At 41.4% G+C, this 17,661-nt stretch overlaps 1 protein-coding gene across 3 annotated transcripts in view; it reads left to right on the top strand.

Moving 5' to 3' along the window:
• Window positions 1-17,661, top strand: part of vps13b (vacuolar protein sorting 13 homolog B) — a 293,873-nt gene that overhangs the window by 156,501 nt on the left and 119,711 nt on the right. For 2 of the 3 annotated variants that reach the window (XM_005742921.1, XM_005742922.1), the window contains exons 26-31: window positions 1,746-1,917; window positions 4,689-4,803; window positions 8,682-8,823; window positions 9,655-9,927; window positions 10,226-10,382; window positions 10,661-10,772. In XM_005742921.1, coding sequence (XP_005742978.1) covers window positions 1,746-1,917; window positions 4,689-4,803; window positions 8,682-8,823; window positions 9,655-9,927; window positions 10,226-10,382; window positions 10,661-10,772 — 971 coding nt within the window. Of the gene's footprint in view, window positions 1-1,745; window positions 1,918-4,688; window positions 4,804-7,827; window positions 7,895-8,681; window positions 8,824-9,654; window positions 9,928-10,225; window positions 10,383-10,660; window positions 10,773-17,661 lie in introns of all 3 variants that reach the window. The other variant, XM_005742923.1, reaches the window with a different exon arrangement.

Here is a 17,661-nt window from a genome sequence, read left to right on the forward strand (position 1 = left end):
ACACACACACACACACACACACACACACAGAGCCATATTTTGACTTCATCTCAACAATAATTAGTCCCCAAATGGCAGTTGACACCAGAATATCTCTCATTGAGACTGACTGAACACCATTACTGCTAGTCTCATATTACTCACTGCCAATCAGCGATATTACACACTCAGAAAGACGGACACACATTCACATATGTGCTTGACAGATTAGTTTGATGAAGACACTTAATGATACTTTTAGAGTCATTATTTAAGTAAATTAAACACAAAGAGATTTAGTGTAGTTAGCACTGTGGCATTTATGCAATAATGATGGTATTTAAGTTCCCGATTTTCAGTGGGTTTGATTGTTTTTTTAGTTACATAAGTGTATGTATAGCTATTTTATCAAAGGTAGGAATTAAATCCTCATCTTCTTAGATTAGTTCACGCCTGTGTTTTGTTGCTTTCCTTTTCTTACAGTGTGAACTAGTGTGTGAAGCACATGCTTCTCATCAGTTCCTAGTGGTCCCCATACACTGTGACGTTGCATCTATTTTTGAATCGACATAATCCTTAATTTATTTATATTATTGTCATCCGTTCTTATCATGCTCTGCTGTCAACCAGCCTTAACTGTGTGATTAAATTAAATTTGCAAATTAGTTTCGCGCCCTCATCCCTCCCCCCAGCTGTGGAAAGAGGACATAGTTTCCTCATCTGGATCCTCTTTACAACACTGTAATCAGCATAGCAGCTGTGGGGTTTCTAATTGAGATGGTTGATAACCTCCTCACCAAACAGAGCCACGGTTGATAACCATGACACAATCTGTCATTACCACACTGCGATGGGAGAAGCTGCAGAAAAAATGAAACTCCTAATTGCAATATTGTTTGTTTGTAGGCTTTTCACTTTCCAAGCGAGCCGCACAGATACTGTACACGTTTGGAAAACATATTTACCAGGAAGAGACTGAGAAATAAAAATGTCCCCAGTGCTGTCATCTTCGTTGAATTGCCAAATCCCCAGTAATGAGTTGAGAGCTCACAGAAGGCATCCTGCTCCACCGCATCCTGCTTGCTTTTCAGCTTCACTCTCCCCCCCCACCATTCCCGCCCCCACCTCCGGTCTTCACTTCCCATTCTCTCCCAGGCTGCAAGACGTGTGTGTCCTGGCGCACTTGAGTGAAAGGAGGCCATGTGGGTGCTGGTGGCTTACTTTGGGGTTAACACCGGTGACAGCTTTGCACAATGCACCCCCCCACCCACCTCCCGACATACACACGTTTCTCTGTTCTGCGTGGGGTTCTGCTCACCAGACACTGATGTCATCTATGCACTAAAAGGCTCAATATTTGGTGGTTGCTTTGTTATGGCTACATGCACAGCGACAACACTTTCAAACATACACATTCACCAAACACATGGACAAACACATGCACTCAAGCAGACAGTCCTCGATGATGATGGGAAACAAACAGGAATTTTAAGTCAAATGCTCTTTGAGTTTCTTCTTCTTCTTATTTGGTTGTGTTTGGTTGTTATATCTTTTAGCAAATTATGTAGTATATTGGCTGAAATGTGCTTTGTAATTGGCTAATTGACATTTTAAGTGACAGGAATTTCTCTCCTTATCTGTACTAGATTTATTGGACAAACATCAGAATTCAATATTAATGTGTGAATTACATTATGGTCCTCAAGCTTGTTGGCTGGTTACCATTTTATTCTGTCCAACAAAACAGTTCTGCTTTGGCTCTCTAGGGCGACTCGGTGACTGCAGGAGATGACGGTCCGTTTGCAGACACGGTGACATTGGAGCAGAAAACTAGCAGCATTGGTGGAACCAGTGGGAAGGTCAGCCTTTGGATGCAATGGATGTTGCCCAAGGTCACAGTTAAACTGTTTGCTCCTGATCCCACTGCCAAAAAGACAGGTAACTGACCTTAACATCAATTCTCTGCTGAATGTCGCAAACTTTAGGTGTTAAGTTAATGACTTTCTGCTCTAAACACATGATATGTGTTAGATGTCTGTCTGTGTGTGTTAAATAGCTGAAAAAGAAGCAGGGGAGCATTAGCATTAACAGCACCACATCCGACTACACAAAAACATGTTTAGTAACTGTTATTAAAAATGTCTGTGAAGGTTCTCAATCATCCAGCTCATCGTAGTCTAAGGAGCTTTGAAAGAAGAAAGAAAAGCGTTTTGACTTCTTTAATTTTCTTGAAGACGTTTCACCTCTCAGCCGAGAAGCTTCTTCAGTTCATCCCAAATGCCAAATTAACAACGTAGTGTATGCTGTACAGTGTAGCGAGGAATGCTCAGACCTCTACACTGGAGAGATCAAACAGCCATTTCATAAACGCACAACAGATGACTCACCTCGACAAGACTCGGCTGTTCATCTACATCTAAAGGACAAAGGACATCCTCTTTTGAGGATGCCAGTGTTCACATTTTGGACAGATGGTTTGAAAGGGGAGTGAAAGAAGCCATCTATGTCCACTGTAGACGACCATCTTTGAACAGAGGCGGTGGTTTACAACACCAACTGTCTGCCATCTATAATCCAGTTTTGCGATCCCTTTTCAGATGCCTTAATGCCCACTCACATCGTGGGCCATTTGACCTCAGAAAGTCACATGATAGGGTGGGGCTAGGTCACCCGAAACCTTGGCTGATTGTGACCCACACCCGTTTTTACACCTTGGCTTGTGTGATTAGGCAGGGTGATTAAGCATCTGGGCTACCCTGAGTCCAGATGCTTTTCTTTCCAAGCTCCTTAAAATGTTATCGAAATTATACACTAAAACAAGTGTAAAGGAGGGAGAAGGTTTTTCATGAAAATGCTTTAGTTTGATGGCAAAAGAACCAAACGGGACAAGCGAAAAGAAAAATAAAAGTTTCATTTTGCTGTGTATGAGAGCAAAACAGTATTCAAAGGTTTTCTATATTAACACTTAAAAGGATCGGTGCCCGCCTGCTTTCTCAGTCATATGTTAAGCTCTAAGAAGGGAAAGGCAGCTGGAGAGGAGGGGGGTGGAGGGGAAAGATAAATAAATAAATGGGTGATGAATCCCAAGCGAACTGCCTCTTTGTCCCTTTAAATTTACTGGGGCGATGAAAGGCTAGATTCACCTTTAATTGGTGGCTGTAATATTTAGCATCTGCCAACCAGATCACCCAGCTTAAGGTCTTTAATAGTGGAAATGGAATGTTTTTGAGGACCTCACAGAGATGGTTTGATTTAAAGACATCCTAAATAGGCATTACTTTGGATTTTGGCTTAATATGTGCCATCTGAGTTGCAAAATGATCTTACCCGTGGATTTTCTGTGTGCAGCACATTAAGTATTTAATTGAAAGCAACAATTGTGCACATGCAGTTTTTTGTTGTTTTTTTTAGACGCTTGTTATCACAAATGCATTCTTGGAGATAAACCACATATAAGACTGCGAAAAACTGTTATGATGTAATGTTTTTCAGCTGCAAAGGAAATCACATTCTTGTCTTTCCAGAGAAATGGAAAAATAGCCGTTCCAGACGTATTGGTTTTCCGGTATAATGTTATGCTTTTATGTGTTGGAAGTTTAGAGGTAGAAATTGAAGCGTGAGTGTTTAGAGGCTTTTTGCTAAAGGCACAAATCAGTGATACACTTTCTGCCTTTCAAGATGAGCCATTCTAAGATGAAGGGACTAAGGGTTTCCAGTACTCTCACAGGGTGGGTTTAGAAAACTCATATATCAATATCAGCACTGTGTTGGAGACTATGACTTTTTGAGTATCAAACAACTTGGGAGAGGCTTTTTTTCCACGCGGTATCCACAATAAAGCTGACAAGCCTTGTGTTTCAATATTAATAAGCTATTAGGAACATCTACATTTCTCAGAATTACCACAAGGCAACAGTACAACAGCAACCATAGTTTCAGATGTACAATGTCCAATTTCCCAAGCTAGTCTGTGATTGTGGGACTTTCTCAGTGGAAACAATGAGAGTGACTCAACAGTTAAGCTCACAAGCTCGGTTCAGTACAAAGTTAATCAGTCCTTCTATGAACCTTACTCACTTTGCCTGCAGTGGGTGAATTTTGTTTGCACACAAGGTGCTCAGAGGTACACACATGCAACCTTAGGAATACACACAGAAGAGAAGAGTCCACAGGCTCTTCAATATTGTGTAAATACACATTCACCCTCTCTTTCCTCATTAAGACAGATTGAGGGTTCTGGGGCCAGTTGGATATCGTGTTAAACTGAGAAGATGCTTTGCCTTCTGAAATACAAACAGAGCACTGAAACACAGCCAGGCATACCAATACAAATGCTGCATGCGTTTGCACATTTTTCTGGGTGTGTGTGTGTGTGTGTGTGTGTGTGTGTGTGTGTGTATATCTGTGTGGCTTCAGTCTTGATCAGCAACACTGGTCTAGCTTCAAAAACACACTGAGCATCCACTGTGCAGGAACTGACCACAGCAGGATTATGGCCAAAAGCAAGACCTGGATAGGCTAATGAAATTCACTCGCGCAGATTAAACTTCCTCTCATGCAGTCCAAGTTCAGCTGTAATGCCTGTTTGTGAAGTGCTAGGGTGGCCACAGAATATTGCAAACTAAGAGTTGATACAAATTTGAGCTTCTTGGTAAATGTATGTCTTTATTATTATATTATATTCTCTTTTGTTTTTGTCTTTCTGCCAGAGATCTGCGTCATCAGTGAACTAGAAGATCTGAGTGCCTCTGTGGATGTCCAAGATGTCTATACAAAGATCAAATGTAAAGTTGGCAGCTTCAACATCGACCACTACATATGCAGGTACGAAGGGATCTACTGCATGTAAAGAGACAGAGCAAATTAAAGGAAAAGCCTGAACCCCCGGCACCTTACAGCAAGGATATCTGATGTTCTGTTCTGTTGTTGACATCTTACTAAGGAGCTTTGTTGATTTTTCCTTGGATAGGTCTGTATAGGTTTTTCCCCCCCACAAATTTTTAGCCTGCAAGCTTTTGTAGTAAATGTTGTAAGTAATTTATGTAGACTCAACTGCAGTAAAACCTGGGATCCCACATTTATCCACCAGGACACCATGCAGCCCCCTTACGCTTGTGCTTTTGCAATCCCACACACACTTTTACCACCAGTACTGCCACTTTGGTCTGTTCCCACTTCTGCTCATATAATTTTCTGGATTATCGCCTCAACGTCCTTGTCTTCCCAGACAGCTGTTGTGGTGTTGACCACAGACTAACAGACAGATGGACCGACTGACTAGATAGACGCGCTGAATGGATTCTGGGCCGGCCCAACTCTGACTCACAGAGCGGTAGTTCAGTCAGTCCGTCAGTCATTTTCTTTCTGTCTGCGGTGTCTGAATTGATTCACAGAAACATTAACACGTTGTTAGGGGAGGAAAACCACTGGGCGACGTTCCACTGCATCTTTATGGTAATCTCTCCCCATGTCAAGTTACAGTCACAATGGGCTAATTTAGCTCTGGGTTCTGAAATGATGAAAGAAAATACTGTAGCATAGAGCAGCTTGAAATGAAAGTACAGATTTTTTCCCATGCCCCACATACATGTGTCTCCCATTAATTGAAGAGGGACGTTATTTTCAGTGTCTAAATCCTTAGTTTTCTCTCTCCGTGCTACGATCTCATACCTCGGCGATAAACTCAGCAGTTCCAAAGGCATGTTTTGTACGTGCCTGAAGTCTTGTTCTGTTGGGAAGAGACCGCTTAGCAGGAGGCAGTTCCCCCCGTCTCTGTCTGAGGAGATAATGAAACGGCGATCTGCTGCATGTTGCATCCAGCGGGCAGACTATTTTTGTGTGTATTTTGCAGTGTATGTTCATAAGTGTCGGTGTAGATACACCCCTGTAAGTGTCTTATGCTCTGATCGAGCCAGACAGCAAAAGAGAGATTGATCTTCATGGGCCCTGAGCCTGTACTGGACCCCATCATTAGCAATCAACGGTCTCACCATCGATATGATAATAGCTATCGATGCTGATTTGCCAGATTTTAAAATCATCTTATCTGGATCTTGGGCATGTCACTACAGGTCAAAGAGGGACTGAGTTGATTGCCTTGGCTGTGAACCTGACTGTCTAACAGGCGTCTCACAGACCTCCCTGTTTTGCTGTAGCTGGTTAATTTATATTCCGTCAGGCCACATGTGTTCTGTACAGTATTGAGTAACAGTTTAAGCCAGGACCAAGTCAGCGGTTAGACATTTTTAGAGAGTGAAGGTGCTTTGGGTCATTATATCGTGCGGTTCTGCTCTCCACAGGTGTGTGTCTAATTGCTTCTGAGGCAGCGCCAAGCCTAATCTTTTTACTAGACCTCTATGCCTTCCTAAGTAGATAATAAGTCAATTTTCTCATTTCTAGGTTATTTCAGTTTAATGTGAATTAAACAACATGGTCCCAACACACTTTCACTGAACAATGTTCTGGCAGGCAGAAGCACTTCATTATCCAAGCCAGGTTACAGTCATGGCTGTTTAGGACACAGTGGAGGACCTCTGGGCTGCGGGCCCAATCTAATCCCCGTCATCCACAAATACAAGAGAACCCACATCCAGTGGAGTCCATATTAATCATTCTGAACAGATAATTGTTTGGTATTTCATCACCCAACCCAGGTTATTTGTGTGCAGTGGGTTAGATTAGATCAAGCTTGACAGAGAAAATGCCTCATCTGGCCTTAGCTATCTCACTGCTGGAAAATGAATGGAAAGTTAGATAGGGCAAGTAAATATGGGAGGTAAATATATAACTGAATTCGTGATTGTATCAAAATTGGAGTTAGACAGAAAAAGTGAGCAGGAGGGAAAGAAAATGACAGAAGTAGTCTGTAGGCTGGACAAATTAGGTGGGTGTTGCACCTCATCGGTACTGGGCTCACTTATTATAAAGCTGAGGAGGGAAACTGAAGTGAGATGAAGGCAAAAAGGCGGCAGAGTGGTAGACTCTTTAAGGCTATTTGCCATGTTGTCGGAAAGACGTACATTTAACTGTAGCACAGAGATGCTCCCGAGATACAGTGCACCCTTATTCACTCTGTTGAGCATCTCACGCAAATTGGAGCTGATGTCTTCCAGCTGTTCTACAAATAGGAGGCAGCGAAGGATGACTGGATGGAAGCACAGAGGGAGAAAAGAGAGACGAGGAGCTGTGGGGGGTCCGAGTGTCGATTAGTTACTCTCACAAGTGAGAGAGCAGATTACAAAGATATATTCGCACAAGTGTGCAAAGAAAGAACATGCACACTATGTAACAATGCAGGGAACACACAGAAACACACTCACCGCTGGGACCATTCCTCTCTCGCTGAACTCTCAGTATACTAATGGGGTGTAATGAAGTGAGAGGTGGGCAAGGTGAGTGAGAGGGTTACTAAAAGGAAAGATGCTGATGGTATTGAACCATTTCCACTGTGCGAAGCATTTTGCCATAATGTATTGTGCACCATTTGATACTGTTTGTGTGTGTTTCACATTCTCCAGATTTGGGGTAGTTTTTTATGTTTGTTTGTTTTTTTTGTGGTACTGCAAATTGAGAATGGTAATTGTTGTGTTGTTATGTCTGCGTTCATGTTATTTGTGGTTTCTGCTTCTTATGTATGGCTATAGTAATAAATGAAAAGATCAAATATTCTTAGTATATAAAATTTATAGGGGTGTGTAACTCTAGTATCTCAAAGGTTGATAAAAATGTTAGCATCGGCCTGTGGTTCACTTTTGTATTTTGCCATTGATGAGACATTTTCAGGCCCTGGCACAGCAACACGAGTAATCGCAGGTACTGTTTTAAGATGGGCCTTGTGTCTCTCTCCAGGCCAGGGCAGGTCTGGCACTGTGGCACCTATGAAGGACTCATTCTGCAGTGCAAGGAGACATCTGTGGTGAGGCCTCTGCCTATCTCAGAACAGCTATGGCAGCCTTAGGTCTCTTTATACTGCGCCTCGCCATCTTATTGCTCCTAATCAAGGTCACTTATCTCTTCTCGTGCTGGAGAGACAGGAAACTAAAGGAAGATAAACGACAAAATATTGTGTTTGGCTATGATGAACACATTAATAACATCAAAACAGGTGGAAATATAATCACAGAATTAAATTTTGCTCATGGTGTAACACTCACCTGTCTCTCCAGTGATTCTGACTAGCTGAATAATCAAACCAATGAAAAATATTGAGAGCCTTTCTTCTCTGTGTCTGCTGGAGGAGACTAAAACATGGGCATTCCCTTTTCTTGTTGACAAATTTCATTCTGGTGATGGTCTTATACTGGCAAGCAAATGAAAATGTGTCAGTTTGCACAGATTTGACCATAATTATGCAGTTTAGTCAGATGATAATGAATAAAACTGAAATTATTAAACGTTAAAGCAAAGAAAACTTTTGAATCTTCGTTTTTTTTAAAATGCTTTGGGTACCTTGTGTACTTTTCATTCAAAACACAACTTAAACAGTTGCTTCAACATCTTTATTGCTGGATAGTATAAGACCATGACAATGTAATACTTCAGTTGGTTCAAGCTGGAGCAGCTTCCTGTGGGTTTAATCAGTTTATTCTATATTTAATTATCTTCTTCTAGTTATAGCTTTTTTTCCTCATCTTTTCTGCCCTCTCTGTGTGACGACTTCTCCTCTGTTCTTTTCTGCATCTCCTTTCTCTCCTTCCCTCCAGTATGGAGGAGGGTGTTCGGAGCTCGGGCGGCTGTGGAGGAGTGGTCCTTTCTTGCACTGACAAGCTGAACAGACGCACTGTGTTGGTTCGACCCGTCAGCAAGCAAGAGTCTTTCAGCCACTTCTCTGGCTTTTTCTCTCCTGTAAGAATCCCGCTCTTCTTTTTTTTCCTCCATCAACAGTGGCTTAATAGAGTTCTGTATGTTCCTCAGAGGTGTTTCAGAATCGAAGGCTTCTGATGTAAATCAATTTTAAATATGCTTTTAAACCAGCAGAGTACAAAACTGACGTTCTATGAACAACAACAGATAAAAAAACAGTTTAAGTAATTAAAATAACTACAAAAAGTCACATACAGCACTTTGTCTCTGAGGAATAGATCAGGTAGATAGTCTGAACATCACTATTTGGGTCTCTTTGTATTTATTTAGGTTTAATAGGAAGTCTCCTAAAATGATCAGTTAATGAATCCTTTTGTCAGCAGCTATTTAATCCACTGTTACTGGATGTTGTAGCACTTTACCTTGATGCCTATAATCAATCAGCTTGTCTTTTAATCATTAAACATTTAGAATGAAACTTCTTTTTTCAGAGGTACCCTGTATTTAATTGTTTTCACCCCATAATTGTTTTTCAAATAAGTAATAAAATGGAAGCTTTGCATGCTTTTTGAGCTATATCTGAAAAAGTGATGTCAGGTTTTTCAGAAATCGAAAGGGAAAGTGTAAATCTAATCCTCTAAACTAAATACATCATTGATTCCAACGTGATTCTCTTGAATTTTTTTGGTAAAAAATATTTCAAATTAAAATGCGATCTGAGAAAAATAGCTCAAGAAGTTATTCATTTATTTTTATTCTGGTTTAACCTTTACCTACAAAATTAGTCAAAACAATAAACAATGCATTTTATTTGCGTGTGACTCCTGTGTGATATCGCTCATGTGTGATTTGTCCTGTCTTACCGCTGGCCAGACGGCAGCTAAAGTCCTGGAGGGCTCTCACCAGCAGCACGGCTTTCTGTCAATCACCTACACGCAAGCTATCACCAAAAATGTCCGTCATAAACTCACCACTCGGCCTGAGCGGCCAACCCGCAGCAGTGCTACCATTGCCAATCAGCAGGTGACCACTGATCCTTTGGCAGACAGCTCGCCGCTGTACCTGAGAGAAATCCTGCTGACAGCCCAGCCGTTTGATGTGGTTCTGTCCTGTCCCTTACTGGCCACTGTAGCAGGAGTGTTCCAGGTAGCAAAAAATGTCTGTCAGTTCTAATAACTGTGAAGTTTGTTAACGCTGGGCCCATATGGGAAATAAACAGCATAACAAATGTCTTTTCATTTAAGTAGCCTTTTGTAATATAGTTATAAAAAGTATTGGGCACAGGAATTGAAATCCTGATGATTTTTAATCGGTTTTAACATTAATAGATGAAATATATTGGAAAAAAATAAGCCAGGTCAAATAATTTGATGCAGTTTAAGAGGCCAGCTAACCTTGATCCTCTGAATACATCACCTGTACTTTTGGCTTCATAAATTTTCAGGCGAAGGTACCAAGACGCTACAGAGAGCGTGGGAAATCAGCAGGTCAGCCAATGAGAAGCCACACGTTGACCTCTCGATGTCTTCCTCTCATCTACATCAACACAAGTGTGATCAGGGTCTTCTGCCCTGGGACACAAGACAAACCGCTTGGGTCAGGTTAGAGAATTACTTTGTTTAAAGACATTATAGAGCCTCCACAACGGAATGCAAAGATACATGAGACAGAATAGTACAGTATATATAATGAGGTCTGATTAAAACCTTTATTACTGTAAAAATAATAACACTAATGAATTCTGCCAGTATCAATTATCAAATGCTTTGACTTCATTTGTTTTTATAAATCAGCAATATATTTTTCTGCATCAAACCGTTTTCTTCTCCTTTGTAAGTGGTTAATTTTGTGTTCTGTGTATTTGTATGCGTCCTGGTAGATTCCCACATGAAGAAGGAAGACACCTTGGTGTTGAAGCTAGGCTCCCTCAGTATGGCTCCTCAGGCTGATAACCCGCTGACCCGCACTGTGCTACGAAAAGACATCTACCAGTAAGCCAATCTCTTGCCACCAAGTCTCCTTTATAATTTATGATTCATTTATCTTTTTTGAAATATTTATTTATTTCATTTTTTATTATTTTGTTAGTTAAGTGCTACACAATCACTCTAAAACAGCAGCTATGAGGATGTTTGTATCTAATTCTCCTTCTTTTTATAATTCAGTCAGTTTCTTGTCACTTGAATTTCTTCTCCCCTTCTTTTATTAGGCAAATATTTCCCACTTCCTTCCTGTCATTAAATGTAATCATTTAGATTACATTAACATGTAATACTTTTAAAGCACACATACGACTTCAGCATTAAACCTCCTGGAACTACATGCTTGGTAGCCATGTACACATACTGTATATGGGTGCTCACCTGTCTCTCAGGATGCTGGCTACCTTGGAGGGGGGGGCGATTGAGGATGTGGTGGGTAACAGCACCTCTAAGTGGTAAAGCTGTCCCTGAAATTAATTCAATGACATCTTGGCGGTCTGCCGTGCCTCCAGCTGAAACACAAGACTGTTGACACAAGCCCCTCGTGCCATGTGGATCAAAGCTGCAACGCAGGGAAAATCTGGACTTGGTAGGGAAAGAGCTCTGCACAAAGCACATTTCCCTGCTATAGGCAGCTAAAAGAATCTGGATTGTGTCATAGCTGCCTGAAAACCACAGCCCTGCAGCACGTATGTGTGTGAAAGAGAGAGGGAGAGCAGTTGTGCGAATGGGCAGATATGGAGCTGGCAAACACATGTAATGAGGGAGATAAAAGTGGTGCCTAATGCTTTGTGCAGCTGCGAGTGCGATGTGAGTTGATTTGAAATGAGGAAAAAGTTAGGCGGTTAACAAAAGGAGAAGAGAGGCCATTTTAGGCTTCATTGCCACTTTCGCTTGGTGTACGTGTCACAAGTAGGTTGATTGCAAAAAGCACTGAGTCTCAGAGGGCCTAGCCCTAAAGATACCCAAAGCATAAATGTACAAAATCCTGCACTCTGTCCTACACTGTGCACATTTCACCCAAAGTTTCCAAACTGTCTCCCTCACAGTCTCACTTTTGTATTTGAGCTAATGGAGCAAGAACGATATCGATCACCAGCATAATGAGATTCACACAGTGTGCTGTGCTGAAATGTTTGCTGTTTGTTTTGGTACAAGTTAGTACAGCTAATGGGATGTATCTGCTCAGTTTCCGTGGCAACTTTGCATAGATTTATTTTGTTGACATGTTGGCTATGTTGTTATCTTGTCAGATGATAAATGATGTCTTTGTGGGCATGGAAAATAATCTGGAGTTTTTCTCTGTTTTTCACCCGAAAAACCAGTTAGACCAGCCATGCAATTTCAGCCCATACTGGCCAGTAATGTTTTACCTCTAGTAGTTAGAGGACTGGTGGCTCTGTGGCTGCGGTGCCCACATTTGCTCACAGACACCAGATTCCATCGCACGATGCTCCACCCTAACCCAGGCAGACATGGACACACACACACACACAGACATGGACATACTGCATGCTGTCAAAGGGGGGGCGCATACAGTCACAGAGGCGATCACCTTCTGCATGACTTCCCACCCAGATGTGCAGGGTACACAAATATATAGGCATACTATGTGACAAACACTAGCAGCAGGCATGGTATGTTTGTATGCTGCAAACACACCCACATCCAGTTGTCTTCTAACTTCTGCAGACAGAAGCCAAGAGCCACCACTTCCCTCTCTTCAGCAAAACCCAGGAATTACATTGAGCCACTCTCTGTGTTCATTCTTCCATTCCTAACCAGCCATTATCTTCACCACCTTCACTGTTCACATCTGCCCTCCAATTTAGAATGATCACACTTATGAGTCACATGATTGATAACCCTGAGATCAAAGACTTGTTGACATAATATTGCGATTTATCTGTGCCGAATCCTACTGCGTGTGCTCCCCCAGGTTGCATAGAGAAAGTCATAGGGAGAGTCTATAATCATGCAAACCAAAGTGTGTTTACAATCTCTAACAAACTGTGGCTATAGGAAGAAATATGTCTGTGAGTCCCAGTAGCCATTTGCTGCAATTCTGTTTAAAGTCTACCACTAATCACATCTGTTGTCACAATTGAATGACTGATCTAAGTAGCTATGCTGTTATTGTCTACTGTACTTGAAATGATTGCCTCACAATGTCTAAAACCAAGATTTACTGTAATGCCACCCTAGGAGACGAGACGTGAGAAGAGAGAAGAGTGCGAGCTAAAATAGTGAAACTGTGTAAACATCTTGATGGAGCTTATCTTGATGTTTTACTTAAGCTCCAACACACTTCAGTGCCTTTCAGCTTCTCCGCGTTCACAGCACGGTGTGCATTTAGCATTTACGCAGAGATGGAAAAACAAACGTGTTTGACTGGAATGCTGTTAAGCTAAGTTGATAGCCACCACCAGGCTGATTTGGCAGCAATTAACACCATTTAATTTGATCGTGTGATGTTTTTTTTTCCCCCCCCCCGAAGGAGTCGACCCCCAGCAGTTTGTAGACCAAGCTGGAGTTATGACGGGGCTGCAGGCTTCCCGTCTTTCGCCCTTTTCATCTTCAGCTACAAGGCCGCTGTCAATTTACACAGCTGTAATCATTTTCCTGTCTTGAAAAGGCTGTCTTTTTCCAAGTACGAGCACCAGCCCGGGGAATGTCCAGCACACTTTCAACCCTCACTTTGTTGTGGTTTGTGTCTCTGTAAAATTTCATATCTTTCACTCCCTGCTCCCATTTTTCTCTCTTTCTATCTTTCACTCCCCTTTTTCCACGGAGATATTTTTTAGAACTCAGGGAACATTGTATTGAAAGGTTCTTCTATGCTGGGGAACAGCTTTGAAATACCAAGATAATTTGTCTTTTAACATAATATTAAATTAAAAAACAAATTAAGTATATTCATATTTTAAATTATATACATTTTTGATAAAGCCATTAAACATGCATGGCACTCATTATCCTTTGTTGTAGATGAAAACAAAAATGAAAAACATACATGATTGTTTGGCAAATCTGAAAGGGCAACCAGACATCCCTGACTGAAAGAGGGCTAATCTTTAAAGTCTCACTATGGCTACACATGGCTTTCATTTGTGTTTTTACGACTCATTTTTTACTTTGAGAATATAGAAAGAGACAAAGAAGCTCTCCTTATTTATCAGTGACAGGAAAAAGCTTAATATTTGCTCCTTATTGTTGTTAAATGAAACTTTTAAAATTTTGCACCGAAGCGATTTAAATATTATTTGCCTTCTCCATTTGTGTGTCTGCACATGTTTGGACATGTGTAAGCGTGTGTTTGAGACTTAAAATATCCTGCGTATTTCCCACCACCCCCACATCTCGAGGACACAGCTCTAGATTCCATCACATATTCATTTACCTCATGCTCTTTCCAAAGAAGAGTTATGAAGCATCCAGCTGCCACATTTTTTTTGTTTGTTTGTTTTGATCTGTGCAGACGCTCGTGTTTCTACAGTAACGGCGGGGAAAGCTGTGCGTGAGCGGTGATACAGAATCTAGTCAGCATGATGTGGCTGTATCAATGGACACGATGTACTCCTGTCTCTTTTTCTTCCACACGGAGTTTCCAGAACATGACATTTCTTCATGCTACCGTCTTCTGCTGAATGTCTCTCTTTTCCCTTGTGTTTCTATGTGTATTTGTTATTTCCTTCCTGTCTTCCGTTTTCTCTCGGTTGCTTCGGTGTTGGTTAAAATGGTCCCACTCCCAGTCACTTGTGGTCAGTAACCCAGCTCCTTATTGCTGTTGAATGGCTGCCTGGTTAAAGCCACATATATGTCCTAATAAGTGGTTGTGATGGGGATCTCCCCTCCACAGATAAACACAGCCCAGTGAAGCCAGGATGTTGCCTGTTACTAATAAAATTCCCTGGCAGAACATTATATGCACCCATCTCCCACAGTAGCATCCTTTCCATGGATGGGAGTGTGTGAATAAAGTGATAAAGGAATACAAGTTGCCAAAGAGGGAAAAAAAAGTTTTACAATTGCAAGATGTTTTGTGTATGTCCTATAATAAAGAGCGATTTCACTCACTGCTCTGGATATTTGTTCACTCAGTTGTAGAAGCAGAAGTAGCGATTCTGTTTCTCCTTGGAGGTGTAAAAACGTAGCAGAGTATACGACCGCTTATAGGCCTTCAGTACAACAGCTCTGTTCAAAGGTGCAAACCTGTCACAGCGTCAGCAGCCACCTCAGTAAATATGCTGCTGGTGCTGCGCTAGCAGAAGGATTATTTTTATGTATTCTAATCCCGTCCTCACGTTGGGTTAAACATTGACCGATCTCCTCAGGTGTCTCCATGACAGCTGCAGCTCACCAACTTTCTTTTCTTTTCATAAAAAAGTAATTCTTTTTCGATGCTCTCAGCTGGTCTCCTTCTTTCTTGTCTTCCTCCTCATCTGTCTTTTGCTCATAAAACCCAACATTCCCAGTAAATGATTCATTAGATGCTTCAGCGCACACTTGCCTCATCACTCACTTTAGTCGGCTGCCAAGTGCCCCATTTCCCCCGTTTGTTTACACCAGTGAAAAGTGCTCCAGCTTTGCTTTGCTGCCGCAGCGGAGAGGAGCTTCTCAGGCCACACACAGTGACACCCAGGACCTACTCTTATATACACTGAGTTCATTTAAAAACTCCCTGGCTGCTGCGCAGGTTTAATGATGAACTCAGTTCAGAAGCTACGATGGCAGTAATCGTAATATCTCGCCAGAATAAGAGGACTCTTTATCATGATTCTTTTAGACACCTCCATTGACCTACCTGAACAATCAGGTGCTTTCATAAGAGGCGACCTTTTATGCACCTAAATTCTGTTGCTGTTTAAGGAAGCTTAGGTGTAATTAGTCCCTGCTGTTAAAGTTTATCTCTACACAGAGCACGATTTTAGAATGTAAAAACGGTGTCTGGGGATTGCCCAGCCAGACGTGACCATGTGAATCAAAGTTCTCTTTGATCTATTTTCATCTTTAGTTTTAGGATTTAAAAATATACTGGATCATCTTTTCCTAGTATACACTCTTCACTCCTATTTTTTTTGAAAAATTTCAGTATGTCATTAACACAGAACTGCGGGCAAAAGCCAAACCAACTCACTAAATCTCTTTAATTGCAATGCCCCTTTTTTTTGGCTAAGTAGCTGTTTTGATGTTTTAGTTAGTTCATGTGTGTATATTGATGTCATTGCTGCTTCTTTTATGACTGGTTTAAATACATGTTTTTATACCAATTCCTTTTGATACTCCGTGATTATCTGCATTCTGTTATAATGCATTAAATGCGGACGATCAATCATTATGGTGTACTTCAGTAATCAATAGTGGTCAGTCTAGGCTGTTATCGACGTAAAAGGGAAATGCCACTGATCCGTGTGAGCATGCTGAACCGTAGCCAACCAACAGAAGATTCTTACAGCAGGCTGCAGGCAAACGTAGGTGGAGTGGCTGATGGTGTGAAACAACAGCACTGGTGTTCTGTTTGGGCCTTAAAGGCAGAGGAATGAGACAGTGTAATTGAAATTGTTAGACATGAGACTTTCTTGGTTAACGCTAAATCATGTAGCTCCATTTTGTTCTTTGATCTCTTTTCTGCACTCTTACTTCAGATATACATCTATTCGCTCTCTTTCTCTCTTCTCAAGAAAAAAAAAAGATAAAATAAGCGGGGATTGGAGGGTCAGCCAGAATAAACATTTTTTTTGTCATTCCGGCAAATGAAACACCTGGTGCTGGTAAATGCAGAGGACATATTTCACATTGCCTTGACGTTTAGAATTAATGCAGCATCAAATTGTTTTAAAAATGGGGACAGACACTACCTAGAGTAAATCATACGCCCCCCTTTTATTAAAGTTTGCCTCAGAATTTATGCTTTGAATCTGACAGGATAGCCTGCACAGAGTCGACAAATGAGACTTGGGAGTAGGATGAGGGTCTCACGCCGAAACAGTTCTCAGACAACATGTTGTAATGTGAACAGGAAGTTTAGATTCAGCCACTGAAGCTGCAGCTTTTTCTCGATTATTTCCCCCCATTTTCTTTTTTGCTTTTAGATAATTATTTCTCAGTATTTGCTGTTGCAACTGGGGTCATGGAAGAATTTCTCTAACTCTCAGACGCTATCACAAACACATCAGATACACATAGTTGATGTGATGAAAAGGAAGAAAATTCTGTTTGCCTGTAAAACTGTAAATGAGATGGGAAGATTTGGTTTGTGTTTGCAGAGCTGATGTTTTGAACGTAGAGCAGAGGACACTAGATTTGACGCACTGGATTTGATTCTTGATCTGTGATTCAGAGTAGCTGACCACTGTGTTCAAGCATCAAACTATGATGGTGATAGTTGACTTAAGGGTTTACTCCACAGTGTCACAGCTGACGACCAGAAATCCTTTTTCTGTCCAACAATAGGCGATTGAACAGATTATTGCAAAGAAAAGTAATGTAAATGCTTATTAAAGTACAGGTTTTTAACCTATATACCTCTTTCTGTCCCCGCAGATCTATTGTCTATGTCATTGATAAGCTTTTGACGACAGCATTGCACTTTGTTTAGCTGGCAGCGTCTTGCCTATGAGCAGGGAGCTGTATACAGCATCTTGTGTGCTGTGTTGTGGTGTCTGCTGACTTCTGTGTACAGCCTGTGGTTCATTCCATAAATATCTGTGGCCTCTGTGATGTTATTCTCAGGCCCTCCACTCTGTGAGAAGATTGTACCACAACACTTGTATTCGTCGGCCTGCAGTTAGAGGTTTAGGGAGATTAGGAGGGAGAAAACCCCAGCCTGGGCCCAGCTATACATTTTTATGGCCATTTATGCATATGACTCCAATGTAGTGTGCAAAAAAGGGGAGAA

Source organism: Pundamilia nyererei, unplaced genomic scaffold (genome assembly GCF_000239375.1).
Source record: "Pundamilia nyererei isolate P.nyererei 1_Seehausen unplaced genomic scaffold, PunNye1.0 scaffold00125, whole genome shotgun sequence".
Lineage (NCBI taxonomy): Eukaryota > Metazoa > Chordata > Actinopteri > Cichliformes > Cichlidae > Pundamilia > Pundamilia nyererei.